Genomic DNA, 22,830 nt, shown 5'->3' with positions numbered 1-22,830 from the left:
TAACGTCATTAAAATCTATTTAAATCTATTTATTATGTCTATTTTTATTTAATAATATATGTAATATATATATATATATATATATATATATCTATTATTAAATATCTATAATATTAAAATCTTTTTATATATATTTAATATATAAAATAAATATAATTTATTATATATGAAATAAATATAATAATAAATTTTTTAATATTAAAAAATCGTAGAGAATTTTTTATTGATACTTATAATTTTTTTTATTAATAATTTAATAAGATATATATCTTAAATTATTAATAAAAAATCTTTCTATATTTTTCAATATTAAAAAAATTATTATATTTATTTTTTTTTAGAATCTCCACGTTGCTCAAGAATAAGAGAAATTATTAAAATTTTATTCATGCAACGCACATTTTGGCGAAAATCATTTAATATGTAAAAGAGGCTGTATATACATATATTTATTATTTCTTTGTTTTATAGGTATAGAGTTTCTCGGGCCGATTTTTATCAAGTTCGGCCAGTGGATGTCGACGCGAAGAGACGTCCTCCCGCGGGACATCTGCGACACGCTCTCGAGGTTGCAGCGAGATGTGACGCCGCACACTTGGCTGTACACGGAACGTCTTCTCGAAGCCACGTACGGCTCTTCCTGGCGGGACTTGTTTGCGAGGTTCGATGACGAGGGATTAATCGGCTCGGGATGCTGCGCGCAGGTATGTGGATAAAATTCCATAGGATAAATTAGATAGCGGCTATCGATGGCTCGATGTTGTTTTTACGAGATTGTACGCATCGACAATGAAGTCGATTTACAGGTGTACAAAGCGTGGATCGACTTGAATGCGACGACACGAGGGCCTCGAATGTCGCGTTTCGTGGAAAGTAAGCGAGAAAGAGTGTTTTCTTTTCTTGCGTGCGTGTGTAATGTGATAGAAATCGCGCGAGCGAAAGATTACCTTCGTTATCATTCGTTTTTGCGACGAAACATTCAGGTCTATTTAGAGATGGATTTGCATACAGTTCTATATATATATGTCATATCTTTATTATTCTGTAAAAAAATTTAGCAAATATTTTAGAGTTAATAGATTGACAAAATTTTATGTATTTTATATGTTACTATACGTCAAAATAAATTATAATTATCTTAATTAAAATTATATATATATGTATATATTTTTATATATATAATATTTTATATAAAATTATATATTTTATATAAAATTATATTGATATTTTATATAAAAAATATATATAATATATATAAAAGATATTAATTAATTAATAATTTATTTTGACATACAGTGACATAATATATATGAAATTTTATAAAATCTCTCTACTAACTCTAAAGTGTTTATTAAATTCTTTACAGAATACTAAATAATTTTTCTTCAAAAATAAATTTTTGTTTGCAATAATTTTCAAAAATTATTGCACGGAAAATTATTATTCTTTTTCTTGTGTTAAAAAGAAAAAGTTATTTTTTTGTCCATGTAATATCGAAATAAATCATTGCCTTTCTCTCTCTCTCTTTCGCTAATATTAATGCTTTTAATTCCGATTTAACGGTCAACATTCGTTAATAAACTCGTTATAGATGATAGAACGACACATCAATAATTTCAGACAAAGTTTTCGACGAAAACGATGAATTCGCGTCTACCAGTTCGCGTGCCAGGAAATTGCAAGCCGTAGCCGTAAAAGTATTGCATCCCGGAATCAAAGGCCAACTCAAGTACCCCTTTTGAGATATCGCGTAGATAATACTACTTTTATAATAGTCTCGAACAAAACGTACAATCGCGCCGATAGATAAGAGGCCGCATGTGGACTATGAATATGTTTACAACTTTACGTTGCAATTTTACATCAGGCGTTTCGCTATTATTAAGCATGCGTTTGGCACGCTTATAATAACAGGCGGATTTCTTGGCTAAATTAACGTCGATTTCTTCTCGACGAAAATATACATCAAGATTACAGGTACAATTTTATAACCAAGCCTTGAATTTAGAATTTTGTTCAAATAAATTCTACTTGAAATTAATCGGAGAGCCTAGTTTCGTGCATTTATATCAATTTTTCTTACTTTTAATTCAGGGGTATACACTTTGAAAATCTGATATTCTCAAGGAATTTCGTTCGATCTTGAAAAAGGGAATTTTCATGGAATTTGATTAGAATTCAAGAAATTTTTAAAAAAATTCTTTTATTAATTTTATTCTTATTTAGCAACTTAAAAAACATATGTCTAACATATTATATAAATTATAAATTTCATAGAAAATTGTTCAATTTTTTAATAGATAATATTTAAATAAATTAGTCTTCTATTTATTCAATAAATAAATAAATAATAATTTAATAAATAATTTAAATAAATTAGTATTCCTTGAGACATTTATAATAAATTATTTTGTGCTCTATAATTTTTATCTTTTTATTTTTATCAGGGAATTCTCAGGGAATTTTTAAATAAAATTTGAGTAGACACCGTGTCATTAAACATCTGAGAAAAAATCCCAACGAGTCTGGATATTTTTTTTTTCATCGAGAACAAATCGACACGTCAAATTAGCCAAAGACAATCTTTCGCGAAACTTGTTATTATCAAGACACCTATTTATCAAGACACCTTGTATAATATATTTCTTACACAGAGAGAATTTTCTCTTAGAATTTACCCTGAAATCATGGTAATCGTGGGACAATTATGGTATGAAAAGAATTTTACGAGAATTTCTCTGATTAATATTTATCACAATAAAAATAATAATATCTATATTACAATAAAATATAAAATATATTTGATTAATTTTACTATGCAGTTTAGTGAAAATTAAACATGTTTTATATTTTATTATGATAGATTATTATTATTTTTATTGAGATAAATATTAATTATAGAAATTCTCATAAAATTCTTTCCATACCATATTCTCCCACGATTATCATGATTTTCAGGGTAAATTTTAAGAGAAAATTCTCTCAATATTCGCTTTAGAAGAGACATCGCGATAATGCGCGGCCTTAGCAAGTGCGTCATGTACTTCGTACCGGAACTGCATTGGCTCAGTCTCACGGATTGCATCGACGAATTCGCGCGCATAATGGAAGACCAAGCAAGTAACTTTGCCACACGAATATTTCCCACGACTCTCGCGCATCCTCCTCTCTCGCGCAATATCGAAGGAATATCTCGTTATAGCGAACTCTTTGTCGGGATACGATAATTTCTCTTCGAGAGAGAGCCTCGTGTAATTCCGACGAGTTCGTGAGAGACGCGGAGATCGATGAGAAAACAATCGTTTTTTTATTCGCAAAGGAATTTAAACGACCTGCCAGCTCGTCGAAATCACATGTCGGGAATTATATAGCCGAACAGAATAATCGAATAAGTAATTATGCTTTTAATTGAATTGTTTGCAAAAGGTCGACATGCGACTGGAAGCCGCCAATCTCGCGAGATTTTCAGCGAACTTCTCGAGGAGGAACGATATCGCGTTTCCGCATCCTTACGTGCACTTGACCCGTCGTAGGATTCTTGTAGAAAGCTTCCACGAGGGCAGGTCGATATCCGATTATCTTGAACACGATGACGCTGCTTTGCAGAGGAAACTCGCCAGAATAGGAATCGCGACGGTCTTTAAAATGGTTAATATATAAATTCGAGAGCGAACAATTTTAGCATTATATTATTACACAAGTTGACTTTCCTTTTCTGAAACATTTTAAAATATTATTTCGACTCGAGTGTAATATCGGAGACAGATATCGGATTTTTAGACAAGATCGTAGCTTCTGTACGAAAATGTATTTTTGCGAAAAATGGAGAAAATTGATAACGCACTGACTGAGAGAATTTTCTCTTAGAATTTATGGTATGGAAAGAATTTTATGAGAATTTTATCTCTGATTAATATTTATCACAATAAAAATAATATCTATCACAATAAAATATAAAACATGTTTGATTAATTTTACTAAACTGCATAGTAAAATTAATCAAACTTATTTTATATTTTATTGTCATATATATTTATCGTGATAAATATATTAATCAAAGAAATTCTCATAAAAAATTCTAAGAGAAAGTTCTCTCTGTGCGCGTTTAGATTTTTTTTTGTCGATCGAGAGAGACAGAAAATATCTGATATATTTAGATATTTAAAGACAACTTTATCCACTGTGACCTGCACCCGGGCAACATTCTAGTCGAAAAAGCGGTCGCGCCGAAGGCGGGCTTGTTTAACACCTTTCGACGGGTCATTAACCCCGATTACGTGGTGGACGACCCACGCTTGATCATACTGGACTGCGGCCTAGTGGTATCCCTGAATGATCGCTGCCGACAAAATCTCCGGGACGTTTTTTACTCGGTGCTAATGGGAAACGTAAGTCCGAGAGAGATAACGCGTTCACTTTTTATTGACACATTGAGAGAATTCTCGTAGAATTTACCCTGAAAATCATGGTAATCGTGGGACAAAATGATATGGAAAGAATTTTATGAGAATTTCTCTAATTAATATTTATCACAATAAAAAAAGTAATAATATCTATCACAACAAAATATAAAACATGTTTGATTGATTTTACTAAACTGCATAGTAAAATTATTCAGACATATTTTATATATTATTGTGATAGATATATTATTATTTTTATTGTAATAAATATTAATCAAAGAAATTCTCATAAAATTCTTTCTATACCATATTGTCCACGATTACTATGATTTTCAGGGTAAATTCTAAGAGAAAATTCTCTGTGCACGCATACTTATTCTTGCCCCCTCGGGTTTGCTTCTTAGTCACTATAATGGGAAACGTAAACCGAGATGGCAATATTTATTATCACTTCTTCGTTTTTTTTCTCGCGCGCATTTTTCTCCCTCTCTCTCTTTCTCTCTCTTCCTCTCTTTACAATATATGTATATATATATATATATATATATATATATTTTTTTTTTAGTATTTTAATTTTTATCTTTCGACAAAGGTGACTCTGTATCGATTTCCTGTCTTTTTATAATTATTTTGTACAAAACATTGCATATATCGTATTATTGCTTTTCGCTGCACATATATATTTTCAATCAAACGACTAAAGTTTCACGTATAAAATACGTAGGGTGAAATGGCTGCGCAATATATCCTAGAGCACAGTTCGCACATGACCCCCGACCCGGATGGCTTCAAACGTACGATGAAGAACATCGTGAAGTTTCATCTTCGAAATCCATTTAACGTTAGTAATCTCTCTTTCGCGTTTCTTGAGTCGAAATTTTGCTCCTATTTTAAATTTACGTTTATAAATTCTAAATAAGTTTGATATGTTTAATTTATACATAATTGTACTTTAAACAAGCAGTTGCACAAACAGTTTCCCATTTAGGGATTCAAAAGAAGAGCTTTCGGCAAAATTATAAATTAAATATAGTTAAAAAAGAATCGAAACTAAAAGTATCAAAGTTAGATGTTTGAAAATTGAGATCAAACGTGGGAGAAAAATTTCGACTCTGGTTGAAAGAATCACCGAAGCGACTTATCGCAATTTCGATCGAATCGTAAAAATTGTCCGAAATAATTATTAATTTTTCGGACATCTCTTCGCGTCGTTTTTATTGCTTCTCGGGATCGATCTTCCGCGCGTTTTTATTTTTCTTTTTTTTTTATATAGACTTATAAATGATTGTACGAAGTACCGGTGCCATTTCAGTTTCGCGACGAGGAAGAATAATGCGATCGTGATTATATAGCGGGAGGATATCGATACGCGATCTCGTGCGGATTCAATCGGAACCGATCGACCTCCGAGAAAGACGTACCACGTGGAGGAAAAGGGGGAAAAAAAAACGACTACGTAATTACGGGGCGTATCGCGTATATTAACACGCGCGGAGGGTAGACTAACCAGTTTTCGATACCGGTATCATCGTAACGCCGATAATGGATAATTACGATTATTATGATTCTAAAGATAGCTCTATTTCTATCTCGGAAAAAAGGAACAATCTATCGCGGAGGACCCGATGATTTGATCCGCTAAAATTCTCATCCGGGAATAATCGAATTCGAATTAAGAGTAATAGTTGCTATACGGCATGGCTGTTTTCTTTTTCTCAAATATCGTCGCAGGTGAATGTGAGTACCGTTGTATCGGAATTATTCTCCGCGATGGTCCGTCATCGAGTCAAGCAGGACGGAGCCTTCGGCGGCGTGATTCTCAGCATGTTGATGATCGAGGGTCTCGGTCGACGCCTGGATCCGAACATCGATATTTTCGCGGAAATCCTGCCCTTCGTTCTTGGTAGCGTCTAACGAATCAAAGTAAAAAAAATTGTTTCAAATGATCTTGAATAAAAATCAACATTCAGAAAAATCTTGCGTGATATAATAGATAATAAAATATTTATACAATAGACAGAGAGAGAATTTTCTCTTAGAATTTACCCTGAAAATTATGGTAATCGTGGGACAATATGAAAGAATTTTATGAGAATTTCTCTGATTAATATTTATCACAATAAAAATAATAATATCTATATTACAATAAAATATAAAATATGTTTGATTAATTTTACCATGCAGTTTAGTAAAATTAATCAAACATGTTTTATATTTTATTGTGATAAATATTAATCAGAGACGATTATCATGATTTTCAGGGTAAATTCTAAGAGAAAATTCTCTCAGTGATAATAACATAAAATAGATAATAAAATATTCATTGCATACGTTGCATCTTTATATTATTATAAATCGAGCGAGTAAAAACACTTCTTTGACAAGAATCTCGAGCAAATATCAAGTTTTAATAACGTTACATATTAAATGATTCGCGAAGAGAGAAAGAAAGAAAGGAAGGAGAGATAGATGGAAGGGAAGAGGATTCCCGTCTGTATTTTTTTTTTTTTTTTTTTTTTTTAATGCGTAATCGCGTCCGACAGAATTCCGGCGAATGACCAGTTGTCCGTGATCTCTTCCTGGTTGGTCGACCAGATCCCTTCGGGGCGATTGCACACACGTGCGTCTTCTCGTACGCACGAATTATATATACGTATATAGATTTATCGTTCGGTGAATGGTAGCCGGACTATTAACGAGAAGTTGAGGTTCCATTTTTTCTTCTAAAAATCGAGTGATTTATCGAGATGTCACACGATAATTCCGTACCGGGAATGGAATCGCTTAAAGAACTGTTGACCCTGTGCGTGCATTCGACGAAACATCGCTATATCGCGATCTCACGAATTATCAACGAAATTTATTCGAGTATAATGAATGAAGTGGACGAGAAAAGATACTTTTAATATGGGACTTAAGAAACTAGATCTTATCTTCTATATATATATTCCGAATTTCTTTTCATTTTATATACTTCATTTTTTATTCATTCATCCTTCACTCCTCGCTATATTTTAGACTTAAATCTTTATTCATTTATTCTTCATCGTTTTACATTCTCATTCTTTATTCATGCCGAAGGCAATATCTTCATTAAATTGAACGTAGCTTTGCGAAAGAGCCCCAATCACATTTGTCACTTTTGGAATCTTGTCTTAAAGTAGAAAATTTGTAAAAATATATCCTCTGGATATATTTGGAATTATGTTAATTTTTTTCGTGCGGTATTAGATAGAATGGTTGCGTTTCTCCTCTCTTTTTTATCTCACCGATGATACGAAAATAGAAACGCCAGCTGATGATTAAAATTCTAAGCAATTCGGTACGAGAAATCAAACGTAATTCATGGCACAGATTCGAAGATTGAAAATGAAGGCCAAATTTTTTTAAATTTAGCTCGATTAGTTATGCGATCATCTTTGAAAAGATTAACTAATCTTTTTTAGTTCTGTCTTTATACTTAATCAGCTGTATATATTTGGTAAACTGATCTCATGTTCCTCTTGATATAAAAAATTACAAAAAAAAATAGATTTGCTTTTACTGTATGCAATTAATTTAAAGGAATTAAATTAATGATCAATGATGTCACTGAGTCGACTTTTTTCTCTTACTTTCGATCTCAATCTTCAATCCAACCCAACTTACTTTTTATCTTAAGCACAGATTATCCTCTTTTTCGTTTAAAAAAAATGAAGTATAAAATGAAGAAAAATCATTTAATTTACAATTTTGTCGAAAACTCTTCTTTTAAACTTATATGTAAAAAATTATTCATTTTTAGTACATAAAATAGGAACTCAATTCTTGTGAGGGAATTTTCTCTTAGAATTTATCCTGAAAATCATGGTAATCGTGGGACAATATGGTATGGAAAGAATTTTATGAGAATTTCTCTAATTAATATGTCAATATATTAATATTTATATTAATATTTATCATATTATTATATTAATATATATATTAATATTTATATCACAATAAAAATAATACTATCTATCACAATAAAATATAAAATATGTTTGATTAATTTTACTAAACTGCATAGTAAAATTAATCAAACATTTTATTGTAATATATAGATATTATTATTTTTATTGTGATAATTATTAAAGAAATTCTCATAAAATTCTTTCCATACCTTATTGTCCCACAATTATCATGATTTTCCGGATAAATTCCAAGAGAAAATTCTCTCTGTGTATATAAATTAAACCTCTAAATCCTCCTATGAAAATATAAAGGCTGAAAATGTATAAATAGGAGAAATTTAGATTCGAACAATCTTTTTAAACAAACATGTCTCACATAATAAAATACAACAAGAAAATATTCAATTAATATATCTTTAGCAGAAATTTTGTGGATATTTTTCTCCGATTATATATGCAAAATATAAACGATTTAAAATGTCGACAAATTCATTAGCATTGACAGAAGCAGCGGGTATCCTGCAGCAGGATATCTGTGCGAATATTGCTTGGCTTCTCGCAGGAGAAAAGTTTGTTTCACCGACTGTTTCGGGAACTTCGGAATCGTGAACTGCGAAGTCACGTTCTCGCTTCACGTGAGACACGCACGCCGGCTCGGTGTCGTGGTTTATTTATGCGTGTGATTATTTCGCGCCGCAGGAACAGATGTTTGCGTATATATACAGGGTGTGTTGAACTTGCTTAGGGTATTCTTTCCTCCGCCAATAACGGGACGTTTAAGTAAAAAAGAAAGATAATCTCTAAGAAAATTACTTCAAATATGCTTACGAAATAGAAGTACTTTACATTAACATTTTAATATTTATTTGCCACGTGATTTTATTTTCTTTTTCTTTTTAATTTCAATTAATTTGTATTATAATGTCTAGCTCAGTTTTTACGACATGCAATTATTGTGGGCGTCCTTTTTCCAGTAGCCTAATTAATTGCGCGAAATAACGGTACAATTCATAAATTAGCATCTACGTTGAGAAAGAATTTGCGCGTTTTAATCCCGCCTTCGCCGAATTCGCCGAAATAGTTTATTTCAAGAAAAAATATGTAAAAATTAACATACAGTAGTATGATTTAAAAAGTGACACCGCATGACGGGGCAAGTTTAATTAAATCCGCAATTGCAAAACTTCCTTAGTCGATTGGGTCGAATTGCCATTTAAAAAGGAGGTCACGCTAGATTGTAGAGATCGATTTTATATATATATATCATTTATAAATATTACACGGGACATTTTATGTTCTGCGGCGCATTTTTGAACCTACTTATGGAAACTTAGCTCCGGTCAGACATATACGCAATCGGAGAAACACGACCGATTTATTCCACACTCGCAGATTAACCCGATCATTAATATTAAGAGCTGGACGTCCACCTTCAAACATGTCGTAAAAATCTAATTTTATCGATTCATTAGACTCCTACAAAATATCGCGATTGGCGATCAAAATTAATCACTCAGTACACAATATATATAATATATATAATATATAATAATTTAATATTTAATATATAATATATATGATATATAGCTAATATATAATATCAATATTGACAAATTCGGAAGAAATAATTAATAAGAAATATTAATTAAATTTATTCTTGAAAGAGATGGATTAAATTGATTCTTGAAAGATCTTTTTAAGAAAATGTCAAAATTAATCACTCAGTACACAATATATATAATAATATAATATTTTTAATATATGTAATATATAATATATATGATATATATAGCTAATATATAACATAAATATTGACAAATTCGGAAGAAATAATTAATAAGAAATATTAATTAAATTTATTCTTGAAGAAGATTAAATTGATTCTTGAAAGATCTTTTTGAGAAAATGTCAAAATTAATCACTCAGTACACAATATATATAATAATATAATATTTTTAATATATGTAATATATAATATATATGATATATATAGCTAATATATAACATAAATATTGACAAATTCGGAAGAAATAATTAATAAGAAATATTAATTAAATTTATTCTTGAAGAAGATTAAATTTATTCTTGAAAGATCTTTTTGAGAAAATGTCAAAATTACTCACTCAGTACACAATATATATAATAATATAATATTTTTAATATATGTAATATATAATATATATGATATATATAGCTAATATATAACATAAATATTGACAAATTCGGAAGAAATAATTAATAAGAAATATTAATTAAATTTATTCTTGAAGAAGATTAAATTGATTCTTGAAAGATCTTTTTGAGAAAATGTCAAAATTAATCACTCAGTACACAATATATATAATAATATAATATTTTTAATATATGTAATATATAATATATATGATATATATAGCTAATATATAACATAAATATTGACAAATTCGGAAGAAATAATTAATAAGAAATATTAATTAAATTTATTCTTGAAGAAGATTAAATTGATTCTTGAAAGATCTTTTTGAGAAAATGTCAAAATTAATCACTCAGTACACAATATATATAATAATATAATATTTTTAATATATGTAATATATAATATATATGATATATATAGCTAATATATAACATAAATATTGACAAATTCGGAAGAAATAATTAATAAGAAATATTAATTAAATTTATTCTTGAAAGAGATGGATTAAATTTATTCTTGAAAGATCTTTTTGAGAAAATATCGGGGGAAAAGCGATCGTGGGAGCGAGAAAGAGCTGAAATATGTTGTATCTTTGTATCCAGCGATTCCCTCTACAGCATTTCGTTGGTCTCACGTTGTATACTTTTTCGTATACCGTATCGTATCTCTCCCGGTCTATGCCGTTTCGACGCCTGCGACCGTTTTCGTTTTATTTCGTGTTGGATTCGAAACGAGTTCCGATCGACGTCTCATTCCACGTGTTCACGCCCCCTATCCTCGCGATAGAGCTACATCATTTCCCCCTGACCTGGTCTAGCCCGTTTTATACGGTCGTCCGTTCGACTCCGCTCGTCTTACACTATTACGAATGGACCGATGGACAAATATTTTTAACCCTCAAACCCTAGGAGAGAGGCCCTTTCTCAGGCAGCTATATCTTTTTAATCGCTCCGTTCTGTGATCCTCTCACGAAAAACCAGTAGGGACGACTTTTCCCAACGAAAACATTCTCTGGTCTCATCCGGAGAAGCGAAAGGGAATCGGCCGAAAATTACCGGTTTTTAACATACATATACATATGTGTGAGACAGGCTTCTCACCATCCCGGTATTTTTATCCTGTTCGAAGTTAATTACACTATGAATACTAATTTGCTGATTATAAAGTTCATTTTGAGACTCCTCGAAAGATGCGAGAGACCTTAGACGGCTATCTTTTATACATCCGCTCTTAACGTTATATACAATCTTCTTCTCTTTTCGAATTGTATACATATACCATGGATTTATCTCACTTTTCTCATTTTTATCTATCATTTCCAGGTTTTTTTTTTTTTTTTTTTGTTTAGAACGTCTTCGAGATTGCTGATGCATTTTTATTTTTTTTATCTGACGTTTAGAAGACGAGTTTATTTCAATGTCTTGCGCCGACTTCTAAGTCTCTCTTGACTTCTCTTCACCATCTTGCTTACTTCTTAACTTCTCTCGCCGAGTTGTTTACGCCCTTCGAGGATCCGGTTGACGGTCGTTACGCATGGTCGCGCAAATTTACCGCGAGACGACGAGATCGATTTGGACGCGCAAATTAGATGCCGTCTCGCGCGACCATAGCTTCTCACTGGAGCAACACACTGTGTGCAGGGCTTTCTCGTTACTTTAAACATGACGAACTGTGTTTCTCGTACTCCTCTTCTCGTCGGTTAATATTCACTCTACCGTAAAAGAAATGCAAAGAAATATAAATATTTTGATCTCTTTAAATGAAAATTGCAATTAATTAAGATATAATTTTGTCAAATTATAATACTTGAATGATTATTCAAAAATATATCACGAAGAGAGTTTTCTTTTTTTAGAATTTATCCTGAAAATCACGGTAATCGTGGGACAATATGGTATGGAAAGAATTTTATGAGAATTTCTCTGATCAATATATTTATTACAATAAAATTAATAATATCTATCACAATAAAATATAAAATGTTTGATTAATTTTACTAAACTGCATAATAAAATTAATCAAACATATTAATCAGAGAAATTCTCATAAAATTCTTTCCATACCATATTGTTCCATGATTACCATGATTTTCAGGATAAATTCTAAGAGAAAATTCTCTCTGTAATGTAATGTACGAAAAATTACAACATGTTTAAGTCAGCATGTTTGTCAATTTTTAATTTTCATTAGTATGTTTTTCAAATTCAAATCGTTTCATTTTAAACTTAAACTAATCAAATTTTACCAGTCCAATTATATCAATTTATTTTACTTCCCGTTACTTTAAACATGACGGACAACTATTTCTCGTATTCTTCTCGCCGGACAGTTAATGTCAGCTCTATAAAAAACTTTAAAGAATTATCTATTGATTCGTAAATATCTTTATTTTCGTAAAACAGACGATAATCTGTGCGTCAAAATTAAATTCTTTAAATGAAATTGGCTCGATGCATAAAAATATGAAATTTATGAAAAAAATCGAGAAGCTGATTTGAATCATACATATTTGCATAAATTTTGCTACAACTCCAGTTTATTTATTTTTTTTTATCGCTATTGTGTGAAGATATGCGTGAATATTTCATGAATATAGAGAAGAGGCGCCGCGTGTATGCAAGCTCATTGACGTGTAAAATATTACATGCTCAAAAATATTGCAACCAAAATCGGAAAAGATATGGACAAGAATTTAGAATACGATTAATATATAGAAAGCATGAGAAGTCTTTCTGTTTTTTGGACCTAGACCCTCGCTTCTGCCTCGCTTGTTTTCTAGTTCATTATCTTTCCGTATTCATGAATCTCTCACGAGCGATTTATCTAATCGGTCTACTCTCGTATATAATTGATTACATTTATTAGGGGTCATCAATACGCTGCTCTATAGCGCGATAACTTCTCGATCCACCCGAGATTTTTACGCGACTCGTTATTTCCTTGTCGCGTTAATTAACTCTTTGATCTCGGGGCACAAAAATATGGAGATGAGCTTTCGAGATTCTTTCTGTACGAGAGAAGAAAAACGGGAGAGGAAAAAAATACAGAAGAGGAATATAAAAGCGTAAGAAAATTCGTATATCCCGAAGGATGCTCTTACTCGCGTTTTGAAGGAAGACGGAAGAAACGAGACCGGAAGTCGCAACTCGTGGCGACCCGATGGCTATTTTTGTCCGGGAAAGAAAGAAGGCGGAGGCAAAAGGATATATTATATAGTTACGGCATCCCGTAGTCGGCGGATGCTGAGAATCATCTCCCCGATCGGGAGGTACTTATCTTCCTCGATGTTCAACGCCATCTGCCATCCGTTTCGAATCGTCCGTCATCCGGAACCCCCACCGTATGGGGTTCCCACTGATCCCACGGGCCCCACCATCGGCTACGGCCAACCATGCTCGCGATGTAGTCGCGGGACCAACTGGCAGGGCATGATGGGGCATGTAAACAGAGAAGACGAGGAGATAAGTTTTCGTCTCCGACGACAGAGACGGATCGGCGGGGCCTCAGCTGGTGCCTCGTGACTTCTCTGAAGAGAAAGAAAGAGAAAGAAGAGGGGGGCGAGGCGCCCCCGTGATGATCTTCTCGGTCCCCCTCGAGAGATGCCACCATTCATAAATCCGATCGATCCTCCGGACAATGCGACAATTAATCGCGATTAAAGTTCCAATCACAGGACAGCTTCTCTCTCCCTTTCCCTCCCCATCTGTCTCCCTTGATCTCTTCCTCCCCCTCGGCCACTTGTTACTCTTCCTCCTTCATCTCACGGCGCTCTTCTCACTCCCACGTCCGGGTCGCAGACTTGTTCCCTTCTCTCTTTCTCCTTTCTCGTCTCGTTCCACCGGGAACCCTCTCCGTCCGTGTGAGATCCGCGGCGAAGAGATCTTCCCTCTCTTCTTCCATCATCTTCTTCTTCAGCCTCTCCTCTCCTCTTCCTTCGTTCGCTCTCTTCCTCCACTTCTGTGTTTCTCTACTTACCCACCACCTCTCCATCGCTCCTCTGCTCCAGGCCTCTTCCTCCACCGCCCCTGTCACGCTTTCGGAGTTTTTGGAAAACATACCGAGGAAGGGTTCCCCGAGGAACTTTTTGGGATCAGTGCCGCCGCGGCTGTCCGACGAGTCGGTATATCGTTTCATCGTTCCCTCGTCGTCGTCGTCGTCACGACACTTTCGCGCGGACGCTTTTCTCGCTCTCCCCAGGTTTCTGAATTTCCCGCCCGTCGAAAATCCATCCGACTATATACGTTTCTTTTTTTTTTTTTTTATCAGAGAGCCGGTGGCTGACTTTGACGACGACCACCACGGTGGTTATATGATAACGCGCTTGAAGCCCGTAAGTTATTTCCGAGAGATACATTTTAATATTCTGCGACTTCCCGTTAAGATTTTCTTAGACAGGTTGCGCCTTTTTTTGAAATTAATTAACTTTTCATTATGCATTCGATAAATATTTAGAAAGAAATTTCATTCTACAAGCTTTTCGTTATGGTTACTTGTGCACGTGTTTATATTTATCGCTCTTAGCTTAGTAATTTCTTTTTCTAATGCAAATGTAAAATTATTTATCATATTTATAATCCACGTTTTGCCAAGTATGGGCATTTGATTGATTAATTTTTTTTATGTGAAAATTGCACATTTCGCGATTAAGATTAAATTTATTATTAATTGAGCGATACAAATATAAAATTTATATAAATGTTTTGATAGTTAAAGTTTAATTTATGAAATTGCAATTAATTAAAATATCGAATGTTCATTCAAAAATACATGTAAAAAAAATTACGACATGTTTAAGTCAACGTAAAAACATGTCTGTTAATTTTTAATTTTCATTATTATGCTTTCCAAATTGTTTCACTTTATATAAATCAAACTTTACAGTCCAATTATATCAACAATTTATTAAATAAACCTAGTTTAGCAATTTACTTACATACAGATTATAATTTTATCTATAATAAAGAGAAAAAAGGAGCAACACAAAAATGCAAGAAACATGACAAATGTGAAATGACAGAAATCAGCTGTTTACTGTATATAAATCAAACTTTACATACAGTTCAATTATATCAACAATTTATTAAATAAGCCTGATTTAGCTATTTACTATTTCCTTGCATACAAATTATAATTTTGTCTATAATAAAGAATTAAAAAGCGGAATAAAAATACAAAAACCATAACAAATATAAAGTGACAGAAATCAGCTGTTTATTTTATATAAATCAAACTTTACACACAATTTATTAAATAAGCTTCGTTTAGCTATTCACTACTTCCTTGCATACATAATAATTTTATCTATAATAAAGAGATTGAAAAAAGGAGCAAGACAAAAATATGCAAGAAACGTGACAAGAACGAGGTGACAGAAATCAGCTGTTTATTTTATATAAATCAAACTTTACACACAATTTATTAAATAAGCTTGATTTAGCTATTCACTATTTCCTTGCATACATAATAATTTTATCTATAATAAAGAGATTAAAAAAAGGAGCAAGACAAAAATATGCAAGAAACGTGACAAGAACGAGATGACAGAAATCAGCTGTTAGCGGATAATTAGCTTTCCTGGCGAATTTCGGGGGGAAAAAGAGAGATCGATCGATCGATCGATCGCGAGGAAGAGCATATCACATTCCTATGGTGCGGCGATCCCGCTTTTTACGGGACACCCTATAAGATGTGTACGGCCCGTATACGCGTTCGCTCGCGGTAGTAGTTTGTTTTTGCAATCCCCCGGGGAAGCCGATCGTCGTCATCGCGCACTACCCACCTGTGGCACGCGAGAGAGGCGTTCGGATTTCCGGGTCCCCGCGGCGTGAGAGTGGCCCCTCGTGCGCGTCGATCGCTCGCCGATCGCGAGCGAGCCAAGTGTATATACACAGTGAGCCAGAGAGTGAGAAGAATTCGGCGCGGATAAGTCGTCGAGAGAGTGTTCGGCGAGAGATCGCGAGCGAGCGCGATATGCGCGCGATTTGTTGATCGATATATATACATGTGGACGGTGGGGGCGAGAGGCGCCCAAGTAATCATGGTAATTTTGAAAAAAACAAATTTTCGCGAGTTGTTGTGTGTGCTCGTTCTCGGCGTCGTTGGATCCTGAGGGTTCCGGGTTGCGAAGGAAAAAATGAGGGGGATTTTTGTGAAATTATTTTAATTTTATTAATTTTGATAGGCTTGTTATTATCTCTCTTTCTCTTCCTCTTGAGTTTGAGAACGCGCTGGCGATGCTAATGTTTACTATCAGTGTAACAATGAAAGCCGAGAGTGACGTTGACGTGACAGTTGACACCTGACGTGAGGGTAAGGTACATTCTTTCTGTACATTCGCAGCATTCGAGAATTTGTGAACTCATCGAGATTAAATTGATTTCGCTTACGAGGCATTTCGTGAAAATTCGTCGTAGATTGAAGTTGACTTGAATTAAATTAATATCGGCCTCGTCAAATCTATGATTTGAAAGATTGACATTAATCGATTAAAACTGTGTCGTTATCTTTTTAAAATATATATATACACTAATTCCAAAACTTCTTTTTCTCACTTTTCTTCAAATACAGAATGTGTCGAAAGAGGTCACGAAAAGATGAAAAGAGACGATAGATAAAACGCGATAAAAAAATATACACAGACGAAACTTTTCTGACATTTGTTATGTCGCGCAAATGTATTTAGCACATACAAAATAATTTAAAAATATTGAAAGTATTTTAACAATTAACATTAGAACTTTCACCTATTCAACTATTCAACTTGCTTGTATAATAATTGTTTTTTTTTTTTTGTTATTAAACCAATATGTATTCTTTCTCTCTCCCTTTCTCATTTTCTCAGTTCAATAGCCAACAAAAGATTGCACATTCTATTCTGTTCAATATCTATTCTAGTCAAGTATCTGAAAGACATCGCGGAATAAGATTGTTCTCGCTTTTCTTCTCTTTAATCTCTCTGAATCCGCGTGTAACCCCTTTTCCTCTCTACGCGAGGAAAAAAAAGTCTCGGAAGAAAAATAATAACAGAAAACTCTTGAATTTTTTGTCAAAAGTCTATTTACATTGTCTTTCTACAACAAACACAAGTGCTGCTCCGTCCCTCTTTTCCCCGTCGATTGACCTTACTTCTCGAGACACCCTGTACATCGGAGCGCTCGCGGATTGTTTTTTTTTTTTTTTTTTTCTTTCTTTTTCTTTCGCCGGGAACCCTTCGTTTAATTGCACGCATCGGGATCTCGAAGCGACGGTCAATCATTTTATTTGCGAAATCTAAAGTGCCGTTGACACGCGGCGGTAATTTATGTCCCGGGGGGAGGGAAGTAATCGCGAAGAACGGGAACTTTGCAAAGACCATAGATGAAGACCGTATGAAGAACGTTATACGGAAATGGCGAGATGCAATTCGCATAATAACTCTTGGCATTATGCTTGTATTATATATGTATATATATATATATTTTTTTTTTTTTTTGATGCTTCGGATGGGAATAGTTTCGCGAAAGCGAAATGAGAATCACTTTGCAGTAACTTTGTCGTAGCGATGCGACGAGTCTCTTTGTTCGAAAACGATTGCGAGAGAAAGTCGTGGACCTGCGAGGAATTCGAGAGGTTCACAGAGATTTTTCGTTACATTTTACCGCAAAATTCACTAATAATTTTATCATGTTTGATAATAAGCCGAAAATTACCACGTTGCATATTAAAATTATCATGAGCGATTAAGCCAGATTGAAAATATGCATTGTAAAATTTGTATAAAATATTTTACATATGTTTATTGAGATTTTCAGAATAAATTGTAAGAGAAAATTCTCTTTGCGTACACAGAGAGAATTTTCCTTGGAATTTATCCTGAAAATCCTGGTAATTGTGGGACAATATGGAAAGAATTTTATGAGAATTTCTCTGATTAATATCTATCACAATAAAATACAAAATATTTTTAATTAATTTTATTAAAAGTATAGTAAAATTTACTAAAAGTATGGTAAAATTAATGAAACATATTTTTAAAATTCTTTCTATACCATATTGTCCCACGATCACCATGATTTTCAGGGTAAATTCTAAGAGAAAATTTTCTCTGTGTACAAACTGAAATATCGAATCGAACGAAGGACCAAAAAAGCGGCGATATAATTATTCCTCATTACTATTAAAAATAAATATTATAATAAAAACGATATACATCTCTCTGAAATTGATAGAAAACAAATTTTTGCAAATAATGAACCGAGCGACTAATGAATCGACGACTTTTCGCCGATTCGCCAAAATTCCGCATCTAATTTCGCAAAGATCGCTACTCCTATTAAGCTATTTCTGATAATATCGCGGTGCAAAACCATATATACGTAACGTACGGAAAGCCACGTTATCGAACAAATAAGCATAAATAAAATCGCGTGTCCGGCAAATATAGGTCAACTAATGAGATAATTCAGTCGCGAGTGTCTGGAATTTGCATTCCTTCCGTGAACGCGAAGGCCTTGTCATTTTCACTTTCGGTCAACATTTCCCCGAGTTTATTCGTCGCGATATTAACGATAATGCGCAAATGCTAAATAGCTAAATAGCTAAGTATTTCGGAGCAACGAAATAAAATATATCTACCACAATAAAATATAAAATATATTTAATTTTATTAAAATATATATTAAAAACTTATTCTTTAAGTATTTTAACTAGAATTTTATGTAGAATTTTAAATAGATGCCAAAAAAGTAATAAATATGTATATAAAATATTTTATATTAATTTTATAATGCATAATATTTTCTAGCTTAATCGCTCATGATAATTTTAATATGCAGCGTGATAATTTTCGGCGTCTTTTTTATTCAATTAGAGAACATTTTCGCGGATAATCGCCATCCTGTCTTTTAAACTAGATCGTTATATAAAATATGCAGATATAATAAAAGGAGATAATTACACGCGCGTTACATAAATGCAATGTGTTAAGCAGCGAGTCGAGAACGTATGTAATTCATTTGTTGATCCGGAGCTCGAGACATATATATATATATATATATATATATATATATATATATATATATATATATATAATTCCGTCTGCGCGCGAGTAAAAAAATGCCGAGTAACGTCTGACAATAAAGTTTATGATGGGTGGTGCTCGCGAAACTAGATAATATAATAGTCATAACTGTATCGCTAGGAACGCGTTGCATTATTCATCTTTCATTCGTTTAATTAACAGGCATAACGGAAATCTCATTAGAGGCAGCTAGATAAAATGCAACGAGATCGAGTTGCATATGCGATACGAGCTGCGTGCAATACACGTGTACGATACATGATTTGTAATAGCTAATTGATAAAACTACCTTCGAGATTTAAGATCGATCCGACAAATCGTATCATTTTTTATAGCGCGATCTGACCTGCATTCCAGAAATCTCGATTATAGTAAATTATATCGCGTTTACAATTATATTTTTCTACATTGTAACTCTGACACACTTTGACATTTTTCTTGTCAATCGGGGAGGCGATATTTCGCGTGAGATAAATTACGAGAGATTTATATGACAGTGTAATTTTATTTTTTTATTAATTTTTGTGAATAATTTTAATTAATTTTTCTTCATTACTTTAATAAATATATCTGCAATTTTTTCACACTGCGGCGATCTATATTTAGCTAAAAGTTAGCGCATATATATTTCGTTAAAAAAAATGAGAAATAAAATTAATGAAAAAATAAAATTCTAAATAATAAAATTATATATAATTTTATTTCCTCATTACTTTAATAAATATATCTGCAATTTTTTCACACTGCGGCTAATCGCATATATATTTCGTTAAAAAAAAAAAAATAAGAAATAAAATTAATGAAAAAATAAAATTCTAAATAATAAAATTATATATAATTTTATTTCCTCATTACTTTAATAAATATATCTAAAATTTAACAAAATATATGCGTTTTATCGCAGTGTGAAAAAAAAAAGAAATTACATAGAAGAAGTAAAGAAAGAAAAAGAGAAAAAAAAGCTTTATATCGTATGTATGATCTCGCGTATGACAAGCAAGTTCGTTCTGATAAAAGAAAAAAAAGAAAGAGAGAAAAAAGAGAGATAACAATGGAGCGGGGCCGCGTGGTAATCGGTCCGATTATTTTTCTCGTCCCTCCGCGTCTTCTTTCACTCTCGCGCTTTCTCAATTGCTCCTGTAGCTTTAATAATCCTTTATTTACTGGTCGGCGGCGACACTCCGCGACATTCCAAAGCCTTCGCGCACAATTACCCGCGTTCCTTATCATCTACGACGTCGCGTAGCTTGAGTGCGAAATTTGCCCAATCTAGAAGGAACAACAATTGCGTTATATTCAATCTCGTGCACATTTATAAATACAAACTGTATATATTTATTTTACATTCTTATTAGATAACTAGAATTTTTTAAATGACAAAAATTAAATTGAATTAAATTAATTATATAAAAAATTACATTGGTATTTTAACTTTTTCTCTGAAATTAATTCATTTATAGTTAAGGATAGTCTTATATATTTCTGCAAATATGATCGAAAAAAATTGTATTTCTTTATTACTGTAATAAATACATCTGGGATTTTTTTAACGAAAAAATGCATGCGTTGCAGGGTGAAAAAAAAAAGAAATTACACAGGAGAGATATAGAAAGGGAAAGAGAGAAAAAAGAGCTTTCGATAGCCGCACACGGAGCACTTTTTCTTTCTTTTAGCGTGGGACTGGTTCCGCGAGATATGTAAAGCGACATGTTTAGAGCTCCGCGATTCTTTATTAGACCTTTATTAGAGATTCGATCAAAGCTCCGATCGGAAAAATCGTTGACGCTAATCGGTCGAGCTAAGAATAGCCCATTTACAGAACAGGTTCGCAGACCGGACGCGAAAAAAATAGGTGAATTGAAAAAAGAAAAGGACACAGGAATGTCACATTTCGTCTATTAATGGACGTTTAAGGAATTCTTCGTTTTTCTTTGCGTGAATTTTTTTTGCGGAGATCTCCGTTCGTCTCCGTACGAAGATAAAAATAGGCGAATGTGAGGAAAAATTTATTTTTAACGAAGAAGAAAAAGAGAGAAAGGAATAAGATTGAAGTCGCATTATTGGAGAAGAATGCAACTTCGCTGCACCTACGTTCCTCGGTAGATAGATACCGTCTCTGAAGATTCCCGACAGGTGAGCTCCGAGATACAGGGGTGAGAGACGGTACTTGTGTAGCGGTGCGCTTAATTAAAGTCATTAATGAGAGCAAACAATGTAGCCGGTCAAGTAAGCTCGGAAACCGCTATAAGAAGCGTTCGCAGAATGCGAAACGTTCGCTTGCTTATCTCTCTTTCTCTTTCATTTCTCTTTCCGACGAAAAAAAGATCGCCAATTTTTTAAAATAATTAAAAAAATATTCTTTTTTATACACAGAAGGAGAATTTTTTCTTAGAATTTACTCTGAAAATCATGGTAATCGTGGGACGATATGGTATGGAAAGAATTTTATGAGAATTTCTCTGATTAATTTTACTATGCAGTTTAGTAAAATTAATCAAACATGTTTTATATTTTATTGTGATAGATATTATTATTTTTATTGTGATAAATATTAATCAGAGAAATTCTCATAAAATTTTTTCCATACGATTACCATGATTTTCAGGGTAAATTCTAAGAGAAAATTCACTCAGTGATATAGATTTGATCTGAATTTTGTTGTTTTTCGAAAGTAACAATTATTTCAATCACTTTTTGGGTTTAAAACAGGGTTTGAAAAAACCCGGGTTTTTTTTAAAAAGCCCAGCCCAGTGAGTTTTTTTTTTTAAACCGGGTTTTTGGGGATTTATTGGGTTTTTTGGGATTTTGTTGGGTTTTTAAATTTTTTTAATTTTATTTTTTATAATTCGCTAATGATTAAGAAAATTGGCTATTTAATTGGCACAATTCCTTATTATAAATTAATTTTTATTTAATTTTTTTTATTTATTAATGTAATAGACGTATATAATACATAGTCTATAGTCTATAGTCTATACATTGTATAGACTTCATTTATAATATTATTAAATTTTTAGCATTTTTGGATGGGTTTTATAAATGGGTTTTTAAGTAAGTTTTTTAAAGTGGGTTTAACCCAATAAAACCCACCGGGTTTTATTGGGTTGGTCCCACTTAGTCAAACCCTGGTTTAAAATATGGAAAAAAAAATATAGAATAAAATAATGAAAATAAAATAAAAAATTAAATGGAAAATGAGAATAAATGAGAAAATAAAATTATATAAAAGTATGACGAGAAATGCGCGATAAATCGATACAA

General features: G+C 32.6%; 1 protein-coding gene across 5 annotated transcripts in view; it reads left to right on the top strand.

The window, feature by feature from the left end:
- Nucleotides 1-22,830, top strand: part of Shd (cytochrome P450 family 24 subfamily A member shade) — a 31,007-nt gene that overhangs the window by 864 nt on the left and 7,313 nt on the right. Inside the window, exons 1-2 of one of the 5 annotated variants that reach the window (XM_083034413.1) lie at nucleotides 14,613-14,841; nucleotides 15,824-16,551. In XM_083034413.1, coding sequence (XP_082890539.1) covers nucleotides 16,513-16,551 — 39 coding nt within the window. In that variant the 5' untranslated portion in view covers nucleotides 14,613-14,841; nucleotides 15,824-16,512. Of the gene's footprint in view, nucleotides 1-471; nucleotides 705-4,364; nucleotides 4,389-14,597; nucleotides 14,842-15,823; nucleotides 16,552-16,726; nucleotides 16,821-22,830 lie in introns of those variants that run through there. The other 4 variants (XM_083034410.1, XM_083034414.1, XM_083034416.1 and 1 more) reach the window with 4 other exon arrangements.

This window comes from Prenolepis imparis, unplaced genomic scaffold (assembly GCF_030444845.1).
Source record: "Prenolepis imparis isolate NDT839.2.m4 unplaced genomic scaffold, iyPreImpa1.0 SCAF_3, whole genome shotgun sequence".
NCBI lineage: Eukaryota > Metazoa > Arthropoda > Insecta > Hymenoptera > Formicidae > Prenolepis > Prenolepis imparis.
The sequence above is the reverse complement of the archived record's forward strand: the minus strand, read 5'-3'. Positions and strand labels throughout refer to the sequence as shown.